This window comes from Trachymyrmex cornetzi, unplaced genomic scaffold (assembly GCF_001594075.2).
Source record: "Trachymyrmex cornetzi isolate Tcor2-1 unplaced genomic scaffold, Tcor1.1 scaffold11, whole genome shotgun sequence".
Taxonomy (NCBI): Eukaryota; Metazoa; Arthropoda; class Insecta; order Hymenoptera; family Formicidae; genus Trachymyrmex; species Trachymyrmex cornetzi.
The window spans coordinates 1,742,855-1,763,638 of record NW_017295653.1 but is presented as its reverse complement, the minus strand read 5'-3'; the positions used below and the strand labels follow the sequence as shown (position 1 = coordinate 1,763,638).

The following is a 20,784-nucleotide window of genomic DNA, read 5'->3' as shown; positions in this document are numbered from 1 at the left end:
CTATAAGTAACATATAATTATTTTTTTGCATCAAGAACAATATCGACTCTTAGTCTTTTATATCATTAATATAAAGTAAAAAGAAACATTTACAAACAATTTCCCAAACCTAATTTATTACCTGGGCCATTATCTCCTGGAATGAATACACACTTCCTGCCCTCCGACGAGCAGGATGATAAAAGGGACGGCACGTGGCAAAATCGGCGCATGCTTACGCAGCACGTAAAATTTTCGCTGCGTGACCTAGAATCTTACGAGCCCATGAGAGTCGGACTTTCCCTGATCATCGACCCTCCTCCGTCCAGACTATCGCGGCGACTATGAGGTGTGACACGTCAATAAGTACAATATAGCACAAGGACACCTGTTTGCCTCGATCGTGCACGCCGGAAAACGTGCCATTTGTAAACGCGTTACGAGCAACACACACGCACAATGATGCAATTGTGAGGTTTACCTAGTATGGCGTGACGTATGAGATATCCGCTTTATATTTCATTCCGTCATTCGACACAGTTACGTCAGTTCCCAGAGCGAGCGAGAAAGAGAACGAAAATAAGAGAGAGAGAGAGAGAGAGAGAGAGAGAGAGAGAGAGAGATCCCTAAATTCAGAAATAGAAGCTTAATCAACAGGCTGTAGACTCCGATGATAATTAAAAATAATCTATCGATGTGTAATCAGTTACGTATCCTCCCGATAAATAAGTATATATCTTATTCGTAGCGACTTTAACAGTATTTTTCTTGCAAGCGTATTCTTTTGCGCGAGATGTGTGTACCATAGCGTTTTAACAAAATTACTAACCCAGCTTCGCGGTATAGCGTTCTGTATAAAGACCGCCGTCGTATTCATTGCGGAATGTCCTACTTCTTGACCGCCACGCGCCGTTCAATTTGCACGATTATCTAGCCATGGCTGATACGCTAAAAAGTGAGTACACGCGCGGGATAGTTTCAGTTTATAGTAGAGTGCCGACGACAACGACGATGACGACGAGGGAACATATGCCTCCGTTCGCGTTTTATCTATGTCCGCGCCTGTTGCGCCTGATCCCTCTCTTTATATTAGCCCTCTCTTTTTTCTTCACCCTTCACCGCCCCCTCCGTACGCCTTTCACCTGTGACCACCCTCTTTCGCCGCCTTCTCTTCCGCATCCCTCCTTTCTTTGTATGCTTGACGTACGGTTTGATACATCCCTGCAGATCGTGCGGGTTTGAGGGGAGAGCTCTCGCACCCTTCCACCCAAGCCGACCTTCCACCCTCCGATGCTCGTTTCCCCGCATCCCATGCCGCCACCGATGCCGAGTGGAGTCGTGCGCGCGAGTCAGTTACTGAGGTAGTGGCAACCATATACCACAGGCCAGCAGCACTCAGCAGTAGCAATACTAGTAGTAGTAGTAGCGGCAGCAGCAGCAGCAGCACCCGGTCAGCACCCACTTGTCGACTGGTCGACACCACGGCAGCTCAACACCGGTCCCTAGCGACTACTTGTGCGATTGTTGAGTGCTATCTAAGAGGAATTAGAAACACGGCGCCGGCAGCGTGTACTTAGCGTGTAATTAACGCGACAATTAATTGCCGAAGAGCACGAACTACCAAAGCAACTGACCGCACGCGTGCGCGTCGACGTGACCAGCTGCAGCCTGTTGCAAGCGGCGAATTATGACGTGAGTCCACGGTCCTTTACTCCTTTTTTTCCCCTCTCTACCGTATTTGCGTATCTCGTCGATCGAGCAACCAAATCCTTAACGTTCAATCGTATTAATATTGCGTTGATGTATACTAGTTATACATTTCACGTTAAATGTGTGATTACAATGAATATAGCCTGGAGAATCTCGTGATTCATTCATTTCTGATATTCTTGAAGAATGTTAGAACATGTTTCTCTCTCTCTCTCTCTCTCTCTCTCTCTCTCTATTAGTCTTAACAGAATTCTAATTTTTGATATTTAAATGTAAGAAACGTGAGCATAGATGCATATGTTTGAACATATGGAATATTAGCTCTCGTTATTCTTGTAACCCAACAAACATTGATACGTTATCGATAAACCACCAAAACATATTTACCTACGCTCTTGATTGATAAACGCCAAAAACACATTTATGTAAATGCCGAATCATCCCTCGATCGATTTAGCGCGATATACCCCTCGAAAAAAAAAATTCATGGCAAAATATCGTGCTGTGCAAACATAATTTATGTGCGCAGCAGTTTAATCGAGCGGATTAAATTACTTAATTACAAAGCTTGTGCATGACGGGTGGAAAGTTACGGGGAAAGCTGCGGTTGTTTTCGTTATTAATAAGCCTGCCCGTAATTATACGCGTTCGATCCGAACAGTACATATATACACAATACCGATACGAGCGTATTTTCATCGATTGATTGTCGACATCAACGCAATCGCACACAATTTGATTCTTTTTTTCACGGAGTGAAAAGAGACCTGCCACGCAGCAGACAGCCAGAAGTCAGAAAGTCGAGCATTCAAAGGAAAGCTTCATCAATCACCGAACTTTAATCAGTGTACAATATATGTCTCTCTCTCTCTCTCTCTCTCTCTCTCTCTCTCTCTCTCTCTCTCTCTGTCTGTCTGTCTGTCTGTCTATCTATCTGTCTCCTTTCTTCTTACACCACGTGTCGATGCGCTCTTTGAACTGTATTTTCCAATAGCTTTGTTTTTTTTTAACGCGACACACTCTCATGGCGCAGCGCATACACATCGCCGTAATAAGAAAAGTGTAAAGTACTTACGAGAGAGAGAGAGAGAGAGAGAGAGAGAGAGAGAGAGAGCTGCGAGGTATGCACCATGGGAGTATCGATTCTACAGGGCAAATATAGCTACTTTCGTTGAAAGTTCCTTTGTTCTCTTTACCGCAGTGAACCATATGATAGCGAGTAACGCGCGATGAACAATGGCAGCAGATAGCAAGACGACGCGGCGAGTTTATTGAATTTTCTGCGGGGAACTTGCATCCTGCAGACTTGCATTTGTTAATGCGTGCGTACGTTCTAATTTATATATATAGACAAGCTTTATATATAGGTGAGAAAAGACGAGACATTTAAATCTATATATAGCATAAGGAGTCTTGATTCTCGATCCTTTTTCCATTATCATCGTTTTCTTTTCTGGTATACACTTTTAATTTACACACCTTTAAAGAATAAATCCTCCATTTAACACATAAAGTTTTAGATTTCTATTTCTACTGGCTACATTGTTTGAAATGTAATGCTTTGAAATGACAACGGCTTTAATTTTATGTATAACATATATAATATATTATTTCACATAAAATAATCCAGCAACGTTATGAAAATAATTTGACATACAACAGATGGATACACATTTAAGCTGTACTCAGGTCAAGGATACTAATCGTATATTTTTGAAATTTATTAGCAATAGACTGTCCACATCACGTGCATAAAGCGTAATATAAATATGAAAAGAATTTCATTCAAACGACATAAAATCGTGATATGATATTTACCAAGGTTGTAATATATCATAAAACGAGACTAATGCTGTGATAAAAGCTATTTGAAAGCTCGTATCAAAATGCTATGTTATATGTCGAAATATACCACAAGTAGGCCGGGTTGAGAAGCACAACCATTGATTTATGTACTTTGTAAGTTGAAGAAACAAAGTTCGTAGCCTCTTATTTTTCTTGTTATAGTCGCGTTACCTTGAGAAATATAATGCTACACATTATTAACTTCGTTCTCACATATTTCTCACATGCCATAACTCAAATAATTCTCGTTTAAAAGCCAATATAATGTCGAGATACGTCAATAATGTTGCAACAAGCCATTGGATGAATAAATCGTGCATGTAAACTAAGAAAAACAAAATTTCAATTTTATACTAGTTTTCGTAAAATATACCTTGCATAAAAGAACTTAAAATCTTTTATGTGAGATAATTTTATATGAAAGTCAGAAATGAAGAGTAAAATATAAAACAACTGGTCTTTTTCCAATTGTACGATTTACTCTATGATTCACTCTCAGTAATTCCTCTTTTCACAAAATGAGAATTTCATCATATAATCGTATCGTGCTACTGTTCCATCAAACAGCTCGTATGAATACCATACATCGCTGCATCGTTTCCTTCATTTTAGATGGCGAATATGCGACAATTCAAGCATCTCGCTTGTAAAAGCTATCATTGAAGTGCGATAATATCACTGTGCGGAAACATATTTCGAAACCACGTTTGTGATAGGCGATACCAGATTTCCTGTACGACTCAAAGCACGCATCTCGTCGTGCATTCCCGTTATCGTTCCTCGAATATTTCTAATTTCCCGATTTCCAGTATAGAGAACACAGGGATTACACCGTATACTGAACAAGAAAATAAATGAGAGAACGTGGGCGGTGCGGCATCCTACGCCCAGAGAAAAATCCTTTACAACTGGATGTCACTAGCCGGGAGGGGAGAAAGATAATAATTCACGTCATATATGTCGATACGCGCGCACAAACTCGGCACATTAATATTCGGAAATGACGTGATTAGACAGAATTGCTGAACCGGATTGCATTACAGTAGCATAATTTTGAAATTTCTCTTTAATTGCAAAAATATCCATAGGGAAATGATATACGTAAACAACATTATTAAATTTATTTCAATGCAAATTTCTATATTATTTATGCTATATGTACTATATTATGCTGTATTATGCTGTATTTCTATATTATGCTGTATTTATGATTTGCTTATTAATATATTTACAAGGAAGGTGTGATGTTGTGTTATAACTGACACAAAAAGAAGAAAACACTTAAATTTCAAAGAAGAAAAAGATCTCATCTGAAAACTAATATCTGTTCGCAAATTTCTCTATTTAACATCTACTTTTCTTAAACACTTTTATTAAATTCTATTAACAAATACAAATTGCGTGTTACAGTAAAAAGTATTTAAATTAAATTAAATCATGTATTGAAATTATCAAATATTTTGTACAATTATAAAATGAGATATATATGTATATTTTACATATATAACATATAAAATATATATATTTTATAATAGTATTTTTATTTACATTTTCAATTTTTATAATATTAATATATGTTGTCAAGTATATAAACTTAATATTAATGCTATAATATAAAATTAAAAAAAAATATTGTTATGAAATGTACACGTGCAAATTACTCTTTAGTTTTGTACACTCTTATTCGAGATCTAAATTAAGTTTATAAAAGAAACAATCTTACAGTGGAACCCGCTAAGTGCTAGTTCAATTAGCCTCGGGGAAAACGGTTTTCATGTGGCTTCTGGATGCTGTGGTACTTTTTTACAAACGATATATTAATCAAATTAAAGAGGTTAGTGATTCTAATTTTCCAATTCTATTCAAATTAAAATTGTAATTCTTATATCTTTCTACAGTGTGGCATAAAGCAAATATCAAATGCAAACTTTTATATAAATATATAAATATAGATATTGAATGTAAACAGCGAATATACATAAGCATGTAACGAGCAATAAGTAAATGACATTTATATATTAATAGATTGCATATATATGTTTATTGTTACAGATAGACTGACCCTACGCGAAGAAAAGAAAAGAAGAGAGAAAGAAAAAAGAAAAGAAAAAGAAAGAGGAGCAAAAAAGTGCGTTGCAGACAAAATAACTTGCAGCAAAATGAATGAATCAATAACACGAAGTGGTAGATGGGTTTGCCCGAATGATCGACAATTGGCATTGCGAGCAAAGTGAGTTTTAACAGTAATTTGCAGCTAAAGTAAAATATCAATGTTCAAATAATAACACAAACTGAAACTATTTCCCTATATTTAGATAATGAAAAAACGTATAGAAATATCTTCTTACGAGAGAGTTAAGTGGACTTCAAATAGATTATAGAACATTTGAAAATAAAAGATATACTCTCTTATAAATGCTTTGATATCAATTCGAAACAATGTTTTAAAGTTATCTCGACATATTTGATTTTTAACGAATGTTATTGAAACTATAAAGCAATATAAAGAAACGTTTTACAATTAGATAAATGTTTTATGATATTTAATACAATTTAATATCATAGTTTTTGGAGTGTTATGATTTTCAATGTAACTCTATTCTCATTATTATCTTTGTAAATGTAAAAATTTATTAATAGATTTTAATAAATTTTATTTTAAAGACTACGCTCATAAAAATTAACGAAATATCTTCGTTGTTATCTTTTTACAAGTAAATTAGAAAATTTGTTTACAGACAGAAATTAAAAGCATTTTTTAAGTATCACCAAATTTATACATATAAAAATATTACATTTTTTAGTAATATGCTGTAAATATCGTGCAATATGTATCGCGGCCATATGTACTGCACGATACAGCAACATTTTCAGCATCATAATATAACTGCGTATATGTGACACAAAATAACAATCAAGATAAATATTTGTAATTGCATAATATGCAATATACTGCAAAATGTTATAAAGAATTGTTTATATATAATAGAATACAATTTTTATTCAAAAATATACGTCCAACAATATTCGATATACATTAAAAAAGAAATGCCGAATCTCTCTTCGACATAATATTAAAAATAATTGAACAAGAGCATAAAATTAATTAAGATTTAAAATAGAAATATAAAATAAATAAGCATAAATTGATGTTCTGCTTTTGCAATATTTTGTCTTTAATATATATTATAGTATTGCTCCAATTATATCATATTCATATAATATGATTGTCTTGCTTTTCCAATTCACGCTAAAGAAGTGCTTTAAAAAACACTTTTTCTTTTTGTCTTTCTAAATATCCATATGAAACGTTTAGATTAAATTTCGAACATTTTCAAGTTTATTTTTTCAAGCTCAATGTTGTTTTCAAGCATCACTCAGAGTTTTCCACGTTTTTCCAAAGGAGTGAAATGATGAGATTCTCTTCATAAGCAGACAGTAATTTCATTTTAAATTATGTTCACAAAATCATTTATTATAAAAGCCCTGTTTGAAGAGGATTTTTTGGAGAATCATAATTTAAAGATTTAAATTTCTTTAATAAACGATCGTAGTTTTTTTAATTAGTTCGGTATGCTAATATTTTCATTTTATGAAATTCTCAGTCTCGAATTTAATTATTTAATATTAGTAGATTTTATATATTTTTTGTTACAACTACATTTTCTTTATATATTATCAGCTATTAATATTTTTATAGATATTAATAAGGTCCCTTTGAAAATAAGTTTTTATTTATATTTAGTATAACCAACTTTGCAAAACTGAAAGAAATAATTCTGTTAATAAAATTTTCTTCAAATTTTTTAAAATAATATCATACACAGATTAGAAAACATAAATAAAAATCAATTACAAATTATCATATTGCACATATTGCATATTATACGCGCGTGCAATGACGAATAATCTGCCTTTATTGTTATCTTGTATTATAATATGTGATACACATAATATTTATAGTTTATTTCTTTAAAAATGTGATTTTACAACATAATATTTTTATACATAAATTTGATGTAAAACACTTTTCAATCTTTATTTTTATAATTTTAATATTCGCAAAAATAAGAATAGGAATACGTTAAAAAATACACAATTTTGAAAAATCTTGTATATGCAGTTATAAAAAAAAAAATATTAAATTAAAGTATATAACTTTTATCTGAAATACTTTTGAGTATATTTTAGAGTTTTGCCGATATTCGCTCAAAAATCAAATACCTAGATAATTTGTTTCAATGAATAGTTTTAATATCTAAAAAAAGCATTTATAAAAAATAACAAATCTTTTATGTTTGTCTATGAATATATCCAAAACTCTTTTTTTTTATAAAATCAATGATAATATCTAATATTTTTTTATTTAATTCTTTATATGGACGCTTGTTTTACGATTAAATTTTATTTTAAAGAATACGCTCATAAAAATTAACGAAATACCTTCGTTATTATCTTTTTACAAATAAATTAGAAATTTTTTTAATAAAATACATCATAGTAAATTGTGCTTAAATCTGGCACACAGATTGCGAACAGGATGGTCTGTAAAAACGGGATCTTTCGAATCTCATGGATGGGGACAATATCCAAATTCCTACACGAACAATTCCAATCGTTGCGGACAATCTTATTTGCTCACTGATGATGAACGAAAAGCTATTATCCAGGTAAATCCCACACTGCAGCAATTCATTTCAGCCTTCCTTCCAATTTTTTATTATTAAATTTCAATATAAAAAAATAATATTAGGATTTTCTCTAGTGAGACTATACACGTGTATTTTTTCACAATGTGGAAAAATATCACGTTATTTAAAAAAAATAGTTACGTCTATTTTTATTTCTTGCGGGATTAAAACATTCAAATTGTCCTTGTACAACATTTGGAGTAATTAATAATGAAACCATATGACTCACATTCATATTTAACCTCAAACAAGATTACGTACAGAATACACACATCACACGCAGTATATTTAACACACATGTTCAAGAATACCTATATATAGTTTCTAAGTTATTTACATAAGTATTGAATAATTTCGAAGCTCTTTTTCCTGTAGACAGAAGTATCCCTTACAATATAACCACACTTCATTTGACTCACTTAATTATGCAACTTTTATCCTTCCATCTTCTTTGAGAAAGATTAAATTAAATTTCAAACTAAAATTTATTTATTAAAAAAGTATCATTTCGATGTATTCGAGTTTTCATATTACATAGACACAGAAAAATGCATTTAAATCGGTTTACTCGTAACAATACAATATTTTACAGTATTTACAGCAAAGAGAAAATTCAGAAACTTTAATTCGATAATGACACAATACAATTTTTTAAAAACTTAAATATAAATAAATTATAAAATTAATAAAATAAAGTTAATTTTTATGTTCTCAAGAAAGTTGATGTGTTTTTTAACCATAATCTTATCGAAATTAAATCGATTTCAATGTCGAAGCAATTTTTCACAGGTGATACAAAGGGCCGAGGCTCTGGATCTGTCGGAACAGGAGCGAGTCGGTAGACTCGTTGAGAGGCTGGAGAACATGAAACGAAACGTGTGCATCGTAACATCGACCAGGTCAAACGAGAGACGCAGCTGTGGACGTCGATGTTCCGGTGGAGCTCGATGTGTCTGTTCGTGCGCACTTTGCGGCGAAAAGTTCGGCACGGTATTAGGGGCGAGCGCAAATCTCTGCAAGGATTGCCGCAAGTACATCTGCCAGAAATGCGGCATCGAGGCCACTAGACTTAATCCATCGAAAGGAAACGATGACGGAAATGATGAAACTATTTCACCGCGCGGTTCGTTACGCGTCATGAGATTTGCTCAGGAAAGAACAGGCGTTCAAAGAATCGTACAAAGATCCCATGGTAATGCGCAAAAGCAATTTCTCTGCCGAATTTGCGCCGAGACTAGAGAAATGTGGAAGAAAAGTGGTGCTTGGTTCTTCAAAGGCATGCCGAAGTATATTCTACCGGAAAAGAAAGTACGTGGAGGAATGCGAAGATAAAAGTTCGAAAGATTTTTACATCACTATACTAATCCTAAATCCGATAATATATTTAAATCAATTGCAGCATCCGAAAAAATATTTTAATTACTTTTTGTTTCTTCGTGCTAAAAATTGCTTCTCGTTAAAAAAGGATATAATTTATTTTTAATGAGAGAAAAATCCCGCATTTTTTAATTAAATTCATAAAACGAAATTCCACGAATAACTCCCTTTATAAAAGCTGGAAAATTATATAATTAAATCTACAGTGATTCAATTACGTAATTCTTCTCTCGTTATCTATATCTATCTCGTTATCTATATTTTGAAAATGTTTTTTTAGAAATTCCATGTTAAAAATATTTTTACCCTTTTCTTGTCTAAAAAAATTAAAAATTACTAACTAGTAAGATTAAAGCGTCTTTTTACATTTTTTTACGATATCTTTAAAAGTTGCATGTTCAAGTTAGAACTGATTTAAGATAACCAAATCTAGTTTAAAAATAATAAAAATAATTAGAAAATTAATCTAGATTTAACTCCTATCTATGTATCTATTAAATCAAATCAAATCATTGTATACTGTCATTGCAGATACAACAACCGAAATAGTGAAACACATTGCAATGACACTTACATTTTAAAGCATGTGGTAGAATAGAATTGAAGAATATATGACAATCGAATTTCAATAATTTCCTCTGCTGATGTACATATAAAGACATATATGTATATCAACAAAGGAGATTATATTGAAATTTAGTGATTATATATTTAATCCTATTACATACTTTAAAGTGTAAGTGTCATTATAATATATTTCTTATAATGTATATATATATGTATATATATACATATATATATACATGTATATGTGTGTATATATATTGAGATATATATTTTTTTAAAACTGATAGCAGTAAAACCAAGTTTATTATGATTATTATTGTCATTAATAGAGATAGAAAATAAAAGACAGTTTTTCCTTATAATTATATAAGATACAATAGTATAAATTTTTACATAGGAACGAGGATGGTGTCGACCTGGTCATAGAACGTCGACATGGACGATAGGTGGTCCATGCAGATCGGTGGACTCAACCGATGCTCAGGATTCCTCATCCGACGATGATGTAACACGACGACTCGCAGTAGCCCGCGGTCATTCTCCTACAAATCTATCAAGCAATCGTGAAAGCACCCCTACCAAGTTGACAATTTCGAGTCCTGGAACTAGTACTTCATCACCGAAAAGTCCTCGAGGAAGGCCAAACGGTCTGTCATCTTCGAACTATCGCGAAGACGCAAGTTCCGATAGATTGGACAAGTCCTGCCTTTCGATCGCGTCTCAATGCAGCCGACTTTCGCCCACGGGCTCAATCAGCACCCCTCGCTCAAAGGCAAGCGGCAAAAGCCCGAACGAATTGCAGGTGGAGCAACGCGTATCCTTCGAAGATATTTTCGTAGACGACGAGAAGGCTAATGAGGCGGACGATGACGAGGAAGAAGACACCGAGGAGACTCGCAAAGATGCTTCCACATCATTAGACCGGTCGAAGGGCTCTCAGGTACAATCTCTCAGGTAAGGTAAGGATGATAACGAACGGGGTGGAGGTTTGAACTTATGCAAGAATCGCCATCCCACAGACTGAAAGCGCCCACGATAGCGACGACACCGACTACACCAGTCGAACAGTTCCAGACTATGGGAAAGATTCTCCAAGAGAGGAATGCGGAACGGGATGCGAGCAAGTCCTGCTCGGGCCAGAACAGCTCCTCCAGCACTCGCAGCAACAGTCAAGGCAAGATGCAAAGAACTCCGGAATATCCACGAGGTCAATAAAAACGTCTTACAATTAGAAGCGATAAAAGAAATTACAGAATTATTAAACAGAATAAAATTACAAGTGGAAAATAGATCGAGAAAAATAAATTAAATTATAAGAAAAAGAATCCTATTTTTAGTCGAAGCGGGTCTATTATTAAATACCTTTGATTGAAAATAAGATCTTTCTCTTACGAGAATAAAACTGATCGTCATTCATAATTTAAAAATACATTTTCTGATTAAAGTAATTCTCGTTTTCACATAAAATTTTTTTTATTAACCGTTAATTTTTTTTCTTGACTTAAATAAAATATTATATGATTAAACAAAAAAAGAAGAAATACATTTTTAGAATACATGATATTCCTCATTAAATATTGAAATTTGTTTTAACAAGAATCTACAGACATAAATAATTAATTAACATTATGATAATTAAAAAGGAGTTTTAATAAACTAAGAAATATATACAAATAACAAAAAATTAAATTAATTTCATGTTTGTGAAGTTCGCATAAAAAGGCATCGTTGAAATTTGAAACATTAACAAAAATGATATCCAAAATTTAATGAGAAAAAGTAAAGAAAAGACCATCAAAGAAGTACGGCAATAAAGAAGCAATAATTTTGCAGTTTAATCTAATTTGAAGAAAATCAAACATACTAAATTACCAAAATATGGAACAGAAACGGGACAAGATTATGGGACTCTCGAAGTCTCCTTGCGATACGACCCGGCAGATCAGTGCCTCCAATGCAAAGTGGAACGTGCACGTCGTCTAAGACCCATGGATATCCAAGGTCTCACCGATCCCTTTTGCAAACTGAATATACTGCCCGTCGGGAAAGCATCGACGAGCAGACGACTACGAACAAAGACGGTACACAAGACACGCGATCCCGAATTCAACGAGACGGTGAATTTCTACGGAACAACGGAAACCGATGTAAAAGTCAATACTATAACTCATGGATATCGATCCGACCGCAAATAACTACATGCTAGAAATTTCTCATGTTAGATCTCGACCGGCAAGGCGTTGCACATCCTAATCATCCAGGACGATCCCTCGGGCCAAGACTTCCTGGGAGAGGCGAGATTTCCCCTACACGAATTGCTACCATATCAAACGAAACATTACAAAACATCTCTGCAAGCTCATTATCCAGTATGTTGAATACAGAAGTATGCTTTATATAATTAAACCTGTCAAATTTTTAATTTAATTCGTACTATATAATAAATTTATAATAAATTTAACTTTTTATATTCAGTATTTTATATTCAGTACAAAAATGCAAACAAAGATAAGAATATTCTTTCATTTAAAATAAATATTAATTATTCATAAAATAAGTTTATACAATTAATTTGTATGGGATAAAATGTATAATAATAAAACATGAAATAAATGTTATGCGTTTCGCGGGTTTCCTCCGTGTCCAGATCCATTCTTGAGATGCCAACGTTTGATAATACTGTATCAGGCTGCCCCTCGCCCTGATGAAATGGACTGCAAGGTTCACGAAACGTAAAGCATAACCTTTATACAGAAAGCACCCGTGGAAGCCTCAAGAATGTTACATGAAATAAATATTTTTATCGACATATTGCAGTAACAATTATTCTATTGTAGGTAGACAACGAAGAGGAAACCTGGGGTATGTGTTCAAGCGGTCGCGGACAGATCCAGATAAGCCTGAGCTATTGCACGCGTCGACGTGCGCTGCTGGTTACCGTGCACCGTGCTACGAATCTCTTGCCCATGGACAGCAACGGGTTTTCTGACCCATTTGTCAAACTGGCGCTCGTCGAGGATGCGACCGACAATCATCGGCAGCAACGGTTCCTAGATTATTCGGCCGCTCGCGCTACTGCCAAAAAGCTGACCGGGAAGAAGACGGCCGGCCGCGGCTCGCAGACTACGAGCATCAAGAGGAAGACATTGAATCCAGAGTGGAACGAAGAGTTCGTTTTCGCGACTCGTTTGACAGAATTAATGAAGTTGACACTATGCCTGACCGTGTGGGACAAGGACTTCGGCAAGAGTAACGACTATCTGGGTACTGCGAATATTAATCACATCATTCCATATCTTTTTTTTTTAATTTCTGAGCGGATGTTAAGAATTTACGATCTTAAAAGGCAGAGGCGTACAAAAAAAGTTGGCAATCCATGTGCAAAAATAATTTTACCGCCCCTACATATATGTAACGTGTGTTGCACATTCGCTAGGTACGCCCTTGCTAAAAGGTATATCCGAAATCTCTCGTATTCTATTTGAACCAAATAAATTAACTGTGATAAAACAGTAAAATTTAATTTAATTAATATATAAATAAATAGTTTTTATATAATCGTATCCATTTTTAGAATCATAACTAGAAATTAAGATTGAAAAGAATTTGTTTTTTTCTGTCATTTATTTATGTGACTTATTTACTTAAAGATATAAACATTGCTTATCATCTATCTTTCAGAAAAGTTACGTTATCTTCTCTATCTCAAATAAATAAAGAATAGCGGTTTTTTCGTTCATTATTACAATTATGATTACTGAGAGAACCAGAATAATTATAATTCCAAAGTTGTCAGTTCCTATAATTAAAGTTTAACATCTATTATCCGACCTATATACAGATAATACTTATATTTATACATTTATACAATTTACAGGCGGCCTTATGTTAGGTTGCGGTAGCAAAGGGGCACGTCTTCGACATTGGATAGACGCGATCAAATTCCCGGATCATCGACATTTGGCATGGCACAATCTCGCGGAGATGGACGTACCAATGGAATGATAATTCTGTTTCAATAATCGGAAAGTAGGTCAAGATTAAATACACAAACCATGCGGGCTTTATCCACGTGTCATATACACTTACACGGATGTACATACGCATACGCGTATAATATACTTGGCGCGCGTGTTACCACTTTATGCGTGTAATTTATCGTTGCTCAAAGATTAAGTATTATAAAGCATTAAAAGGTTGAAATACGAAAATAAAGAAGTTGAGAACAGTGTCATTTTGTCATAATTTGTTAACAATATATTCACATATTTTATTACAAATGTATACACATATATATATATACATATATATGTAAATACACACACATATACATATATATATACATAGAATCCCCACAATAAATATATTAAATTAAACGATTCTAACTAAACTCTGTTGTAAGCACTGCGAACACTAAGAAAAATTATCTATGTTGATCGACGTGTTACATATCATCTGATCATATATGTAGTCAATCATCAATGCGGGAGCTATAAGTTGGTCACACCGCAAGACCGAAATTGAAAAAGTAGTAGTCGTCCGCAAAACTTTAAACCGATAATAATTTATATAATTTGTAAAAAGATTTTGTTATATCGTACATCGTTGTATTCGTTAGAACGAACGCTACAACTTTTATTATATCGAAATATTTATTTTATTGTATAAAAATGCACACATCTCTCCGTTCTCTAACATAAATAATTTTTCTAAATGATCACCGTTTAATTTAATAGCTATTTATACGGAGACACTCCTATATATATATATATATATATCCTCTTACATTTATAGAAACATATTTTACCTTAAGTAACAATCTTTTTAATAGAAAAAGTTTAATTATCACTCCCAGAAGAATCTTCTTCTGCCTCTCGCAGCCATTTAATGAATGGCTGAACGGCATTCTTTACTTTTGTATGTTGCGCATCCGCATTTTCGTCAGTAGATTCATACCATTCTAAAATCTTTTCTTCAGATAGTATATCGCGATCGTAAAATTGATGCAACAGGTGTTGCGCGTACGGCAGTAACTCGTCGGTTGTATTGACAACGTCTTCTATAGCACGCAAACAATCTTCCTGCGCGTTTTCATTCTTAATGTAATTCTGAATAATAGTGTTAAAATAAGTTATCATAATTTTCAAATTCTTTTGATAATTCTGATTAGTAACGGCAGTCTTCGTTTCAGAAAGATAGTGTAATGGCAGACTGAGAATCGCTTTGATGACGTTATATGTCACCTCGCGGATGGTGACGTTGTACGCATACCTGGACGAGTTTATTTCTAAAATTAAATTCTCGCAATTGAGCTTATCCTGATAACCACGTAATAGACTATCGATAACTTCAGACAAGAACATATTCGTGTCATCTGGAATTTGAGAATCATATTCTAGAACTTCTTCGTTACTAGACGATTCTGTGGAGCAGTCGTCACAATCAATTACTTCAGCATTTTTAAAGTACAAAAATCCATCCTCAGCCTCGAGATCCGACATTTTGATCTCAGATATACTAGAAGATGTAGATTCGATAATAGTATCGATGTATTGACTGCGAGCAGCAATGTCAACTCCAGAACACAATATACATCCATCTATTTGGCTACGATATCTAACAATACAATTCGGAAATAAGATACTACTCTTAATAGTGCAATTGTCTTTGATTCTAACGTTTGAAAAAACGTAAGAATTATCAATATTAACGTTACTACCTATGATGCAATTGTCTGCGATCACAGATCTCGCAACTTTAGTTTTATTTCCTAACGAACTATTAGATCCAAGAATACAGTCTTTTTCTAATAAACAACCTTTAGCAAAAGTAGCAGTTTCGTGTTTATACGTACTCCGCGGCATACATATAAAGTTTTTTAATAACGGCACAGCATCTGGTGTAAGAGGAAAACTATGTCTACGCAAAACATCCTGAGTAAGTATATGATAAGCCTTCCACGAGGTAATTGGTAAAGCATAATCCTCTGTATTTAACAGCTGCCAATAAATCCTCGAGTCCAAAATCTCCTCATTCATCAATACTCCTCGAATAAAATCATCCATAGTCTAAAAACATAAGAACATTAAATTATTTGTTTCTTTATTACACGTAATTAAATATAATTATGTTAATATTATTAATAATAATTCTATTGATATTTTAAACAAAAAGCAATTCAATTTGTTTTACTTACTTGAAAGTCAAAATTATCAGCAAAGAGTGGCAAAACAGATGGCGAACATAAGTAGATATGAGTATCCAAGTAACAAGAATTAATTTCTACTTCATTATGATCAAGAAACCAGTTTAATTCCAGCTTTACTTTTTTCTCACTATTCTTCAATTTAGTATAATACAGAATTTTATTAGTGCTTTTGTCTGACACAACTAGAGACGCTTCCTCATTGAGATAAGAATCCTTCATGGAACCAAAGTTCCGTAATACCATGGTCATAGTTGCTCCCTTATCCTTCTCGGCTTTCAATCGATGAATATTGAATAAAGTTTTAAGATCTGTATTAGTAAAGGTGTTCCCACGAATCAGTATGAAGTATCCTCTGATCCATCCTTTTGTATCAATATCTCGCAAAGCATCTCCAAGTGATCTGCAGCCATCGGAAATAATCAAAGAGATTGTAATGTCTTTGTAAACCCTTTCGTCGGTATATTTTTTCAGCTGATCTATGTGACTGCTGCAATAAAGGAATACCTCTTGTATCTTCGACTTTATCAATGTTTCTATCATATAATCTAGAAGTGGTATATTTATCACGGGCATTAGAATGCTCGGAAATATATTTTGCGCTGGTTTTAATCTTGTTGTGAAATCATCCGCAAGAATAACAGCTTGTAGAACGTCCTTCTTACACATTTTCGTATTCATGGTCTTGTATTCACAATAATTCACTGGCGTATGGATCAGTAAATTGTCAAGAGGCGACTGTTACGAACACTGTGAGAATTCTTAATTCTAATAGTTTTACGAGGAAACCGTGGTTAGACAGGATACTTGGTCTGATATACAATACTTGTCAGTTTTCATTGCTCGAAAAATTGTTACATTTAAAGAGTGATCTTCTTCGGTATAAAATAGCCTCTGCTTCGGATCAGAGCTTCTTCTTCTATATATAATTGGCCCGGGCCCTCGCCAACGAGGTGAGCTTGGCCTGTCTTGTCAAAATAATAGTGTAATGCAAAGCACAGTTGTGAAGCCGAAAACGCTTTTCAAAAAATTAATGAGATGATGCAATACCCGAAGCAGGCCAGACGTGCGTCCATCCTGCTCGAGCGGTCTTGCTAGATCAGAGCTTTCGGATCAGAGCTGATTGAACTGATTCGGCCAGGACAATATTTAAAAAGAGAAAAATGTTTAGACCAATACTGTCTTGAATAGATACTATATTAAGATTACCGAGACAAAACGTGATCCGTTACATGGGCGTCGCCATATTGAAAATTAGACACTAGCACCTCTGAACTTAAAGACCAAAACTACTTATATGTATTAAATAACTGGTAAGTTATCGTCTATCATAAGATAACTTTTAAATTAGTATTTTTTATTATTTTTATAGTTTCAAATTGTCGATTTGCTATATTCTTTACAAACGATGCGAGGAGATTTCACTATTTTTCTAATTAATATTAGGTGTTAAACTTAACTTTTGCCGTTTTTCGTCTCCAAAATTAATTTGTTTCGAAGGGAAACACCTTAATCAAAGTATTATTAATAAAGTATTATTAATTAGTAATAAAGTAGAAAATGGAGGAAATTATTTTGATTAAGGTATTCATTCATCTTCCCTTCGAAACAAATCAATTTTGGAGACGAAAAACGGCAGGAATTAAGTTTAACACCTAATATATTTATATTAACTATTAGCAGAGACACCGACGAGATACTATATTAAAGACCGACATCCTCACGGGAGTTCGCGTCCTTGTGAATATTGAAGTGATTAAGAGTTAAAAACTGATAATATTGTATTAATATTATGATTTATTAGTTTAGTAGATGTATTTATGCATTTATAACTCAATAATACTCGATTTTTTTTTTAAATTGAGATTTCAGTGTTATCATCAGTTTGATTATCAATAAAGATGATAATTGCAGAGAAAAAATTGTGATTTTTTTGCAATATATAGGATATTACAGCTTTACAAGTATGTATATTTATTTATGGGACATTTATGTAATAAAAAATCATTAATTTAATAATGCATGAGCCAAATATTTATGTTAACAATAGCAAATTTATATCAATTGTCGGTAATGTCAGCGTTCTTGAATTACCTCCGGGCCCTTGGGGTCCTTTTTATACCGCCGAAAATTTGTCTAGGATTGACGGTCTTTAATAATGGCTGCGTGCCATTTGATGACACAAATCGACACAAGTCGACACAAATGTCGTTCTATCCTTCTTGATATTCAGAGAGTGACAAAGATAGAACGACACTTGTGTCGATTTGTGTCGACTGTGTCTCCTAAAAGGAAAGCAGCCAATATCTCGTCGGTAGCAGAGAGAAACCTGAGAGAGGCCCAGAGCGGCCATCCCGGCCTTTTTCCTGTAATGCTTCTAACTCCCCGTACACTAGCGACACTAACGTCCATTTTCGAGCTGCGGGAACTACGTACCACGTCCACTTTCGACGATACGATTTTATCGGCGAGACGGGGGGGTCTCGAAAATGGACGTGGTACGTAGTTCCCGCAGCTCGAAAATGGACGTTAGTGTCGCTAGTGTACGAGGAGTTAGAAGCTTTTTTACAGAAAAATGGCCGGGATGGCCGCTCTCAGGTTTCTCTCTGCTAATATGTAAGTGATCAATCAGGTCATAAAAACAAATGTATGTTTACTAATTGATATTCAACATTTCTTACTAGGGAAGTTTCACAACCGTCCGGAACCGATTTGATTCTCCATAAAATATGTTGTTATACACGAAAATCTAAGAGACGCATTTTTTTATACGTGCCCTAAACTCATGTTTAAGGGGTTAAACACCTCTTTGAAAAAAACGGTATTTTTCTTTTCGGAAATACCTTAATCAAAGTATTATTAATAAAATATTACTAATTAGCAATAAAGTAGAAAATGAAGGAAATTACTTTGATTAAGGTATTCACTCATCTTCCCTTCGAAACAAATCAATTTTGGAGACGAAAAACGGCAGGAATTAAGTTTAACACCTAATATTTCGCCAGACTGATTCTTTCCCACGTAGTAATATCTGTCATAAAATTCCGTAAATGCGCATGGAACTCGTAACAAAACTCGCACAGCAGATTCAAGTATAGGTCTTTGGTAATGCCAAAAATTACATCAGGAAATTTTAACAATACTTTGGTCAGTTTTTATTCTTTTTCGTGCTCTAATGAGATCGGAACTTCCTGTGAGCGCTGTCGCAACTCGTCCTTCGCAATGTTCGCCGTTCTAGCGATAGAACGAATTCGAGTTAAGTTAAAGCATGGCATACAGTAAATAAATGGCTGTATTGCCTTTATCTTCTAACATTTTATCAAATGAAAATACATATTCGTGATTTCTATTATGTAGTAAATCGGCATATTTTATTCAACCGTATGCCACGTATTCTTGGGCTGCCTTTAGCTTTTCTTGCGACAATACTTTGTCGCGTTCTTTCTCTTTCAGTTTCTGCAGTGCTCTCCTCTTCAAATCTGAAGTACAATACAGATAACAATTAAATTTTTAGAAATAAAATAAAAGTATCAAACTAACACAATTAAGATCGTTTTGTTACCTTCGTCTAATAATTCGCTAAGGCTCACAGTGTCACCGGATCTGGTTTAAAATTTTTTTTGTCTTCACTTGAGATAACACAAATTACGTTTTTTTATGCAAATTTTTAGCCCGTTTTTGCCAAACATAATTACTAGTATGTAAATATATTCCAAAATCTCTATAATCACCAATCACTAGCAATTATAGTCTTCGAATAGACTTCAAACTTTTCAATCACATATCGTTAAATTTAAGATTTAATTTAGCAAAAACGTGCTAGAGAGGCCCTCCACCACCCCCGCCGATTTTATCGGCAGTCCTCTTTTCTTGGTAAGAATACTCACTCGCAAAAAAAAACGAGCCACTAATAAATTTAGTAGCCCATTTTTGCAGGTGAATATATTTTTAATGTATTTTTTATTTTTATGTCTCTAATTATTTTATTATATTTTGCTAATCATATTGCAATATAAATAGCGAAATACAATACAATAATTAGCAATCATATTACACAATTTGTTTGATATTATCTTTTATTGAAATTCTTTATACAATTCAATATTACAATAATAATAATTTAAAATACAATATACAATCATAAATGCTGTTCAAAATATAATACAAATTTGATATACTAGAAGCATCATTAACAAATTTTATTTCGCTAATCATTTCACATTAAAATACAAATTTTGATACTATCATTGATAGTGTTCAAAAAGTTGTTCTGTTTTTATCAAATATATTTGCAAGCCGTTGAATAAAGTTGGAATTCTTGTAATTGTAAGCAAACTACATTTAATTTAACTTGCAAAGAAAATTTAAATAAATAAAAACAAATCAACCTGAAGAGGCCCTCCACCACCC

General features: G+C 33.7%; 2 protein-coding genes across 3 annotated transcripts; one reads left to right on the top strand and one right to left on the bottom strand.

Annotated features, from left to right (window-relative positions):
- Nucleotides 1-1,325: 1,325 nt before the first annotated feature.
- LOC108763146 (rabphilin-3A) lies at nucleotides 1,326-14,402 on the top strand. Of its 2 annotated transcripts, XM_018510512.1 has the most exons (11): nucleotides 1,327-1,671; nucleotides 5,260-5,368; nucleotides 5,587-5,764; nucleotides 8,063-8,204; nucleotides 9,015-9,533; nucleotides 10,567-11,123; nucleotides 11,189-11,376; nucleotides 12,057-12,316; nucleotides 12,392-12,538; nucleotides 13,007-13,433; nucleotides 14,047-14,402. In XM_018510512.1, exons 3-11 carry the CDS (start codon nucleotides 5,694-5,696, stop codon nucleotides 14,172-14,174), a joined length of 2,439 nt encoding a protein of 812 aa, XP_018366014.1. In that variant the 5' UTR covers nucleotides 1,327-1,671; nucleotides 5,260-5,368; nucleotides 5,587-5,693; the 3' UTR covers nucleotides 14,175-14,402. The 2 variants fall into 2 exon arrangements, with proteins under 2 accessions (XP_018366024.1, XP_018366014.1); XM_018510522.1 differs by lacking the exon at nucleotides 14,047-14,402 and having other exon boundaries at nucleotides 1,326-1,671; nucleotides 10,567-11,109; nucleotides 13,007-13,237.
- Nucleotides 14,403-14,525: 123 nt separating this feature from the next.
- Nucleotides 14,526-17,492, bottom strand: eIF2Bepsilon (eukaryotic translation initiation factor 2B subunit epsilon). The gene is made up of 3 exons (XM_018509188.1): nucleotides 17,425-17,492; nucleotides 16,366-17,338; nucleotides 14,526-16,237 (listed from the first exon to the last, which is right to left on the bottom strand). The coding sequence occupies exons 2-3, from the start codon at nucleotides 17,053-17,055 to the stop codon at nucleotides 15,008-15,010; spliced, it is 1,920 nt and encodes a 639-aa protein (XP_018364690.1). The 5' UTR covers nucleotides 17,056-17,338; nucleotides 17,425-17,492; the 3' UTR covers nucleotides 14,526-15,007.
- Between the last annotated feature and the right edge of the window lie 3,292 nt (nucleotides 17,493-20,784).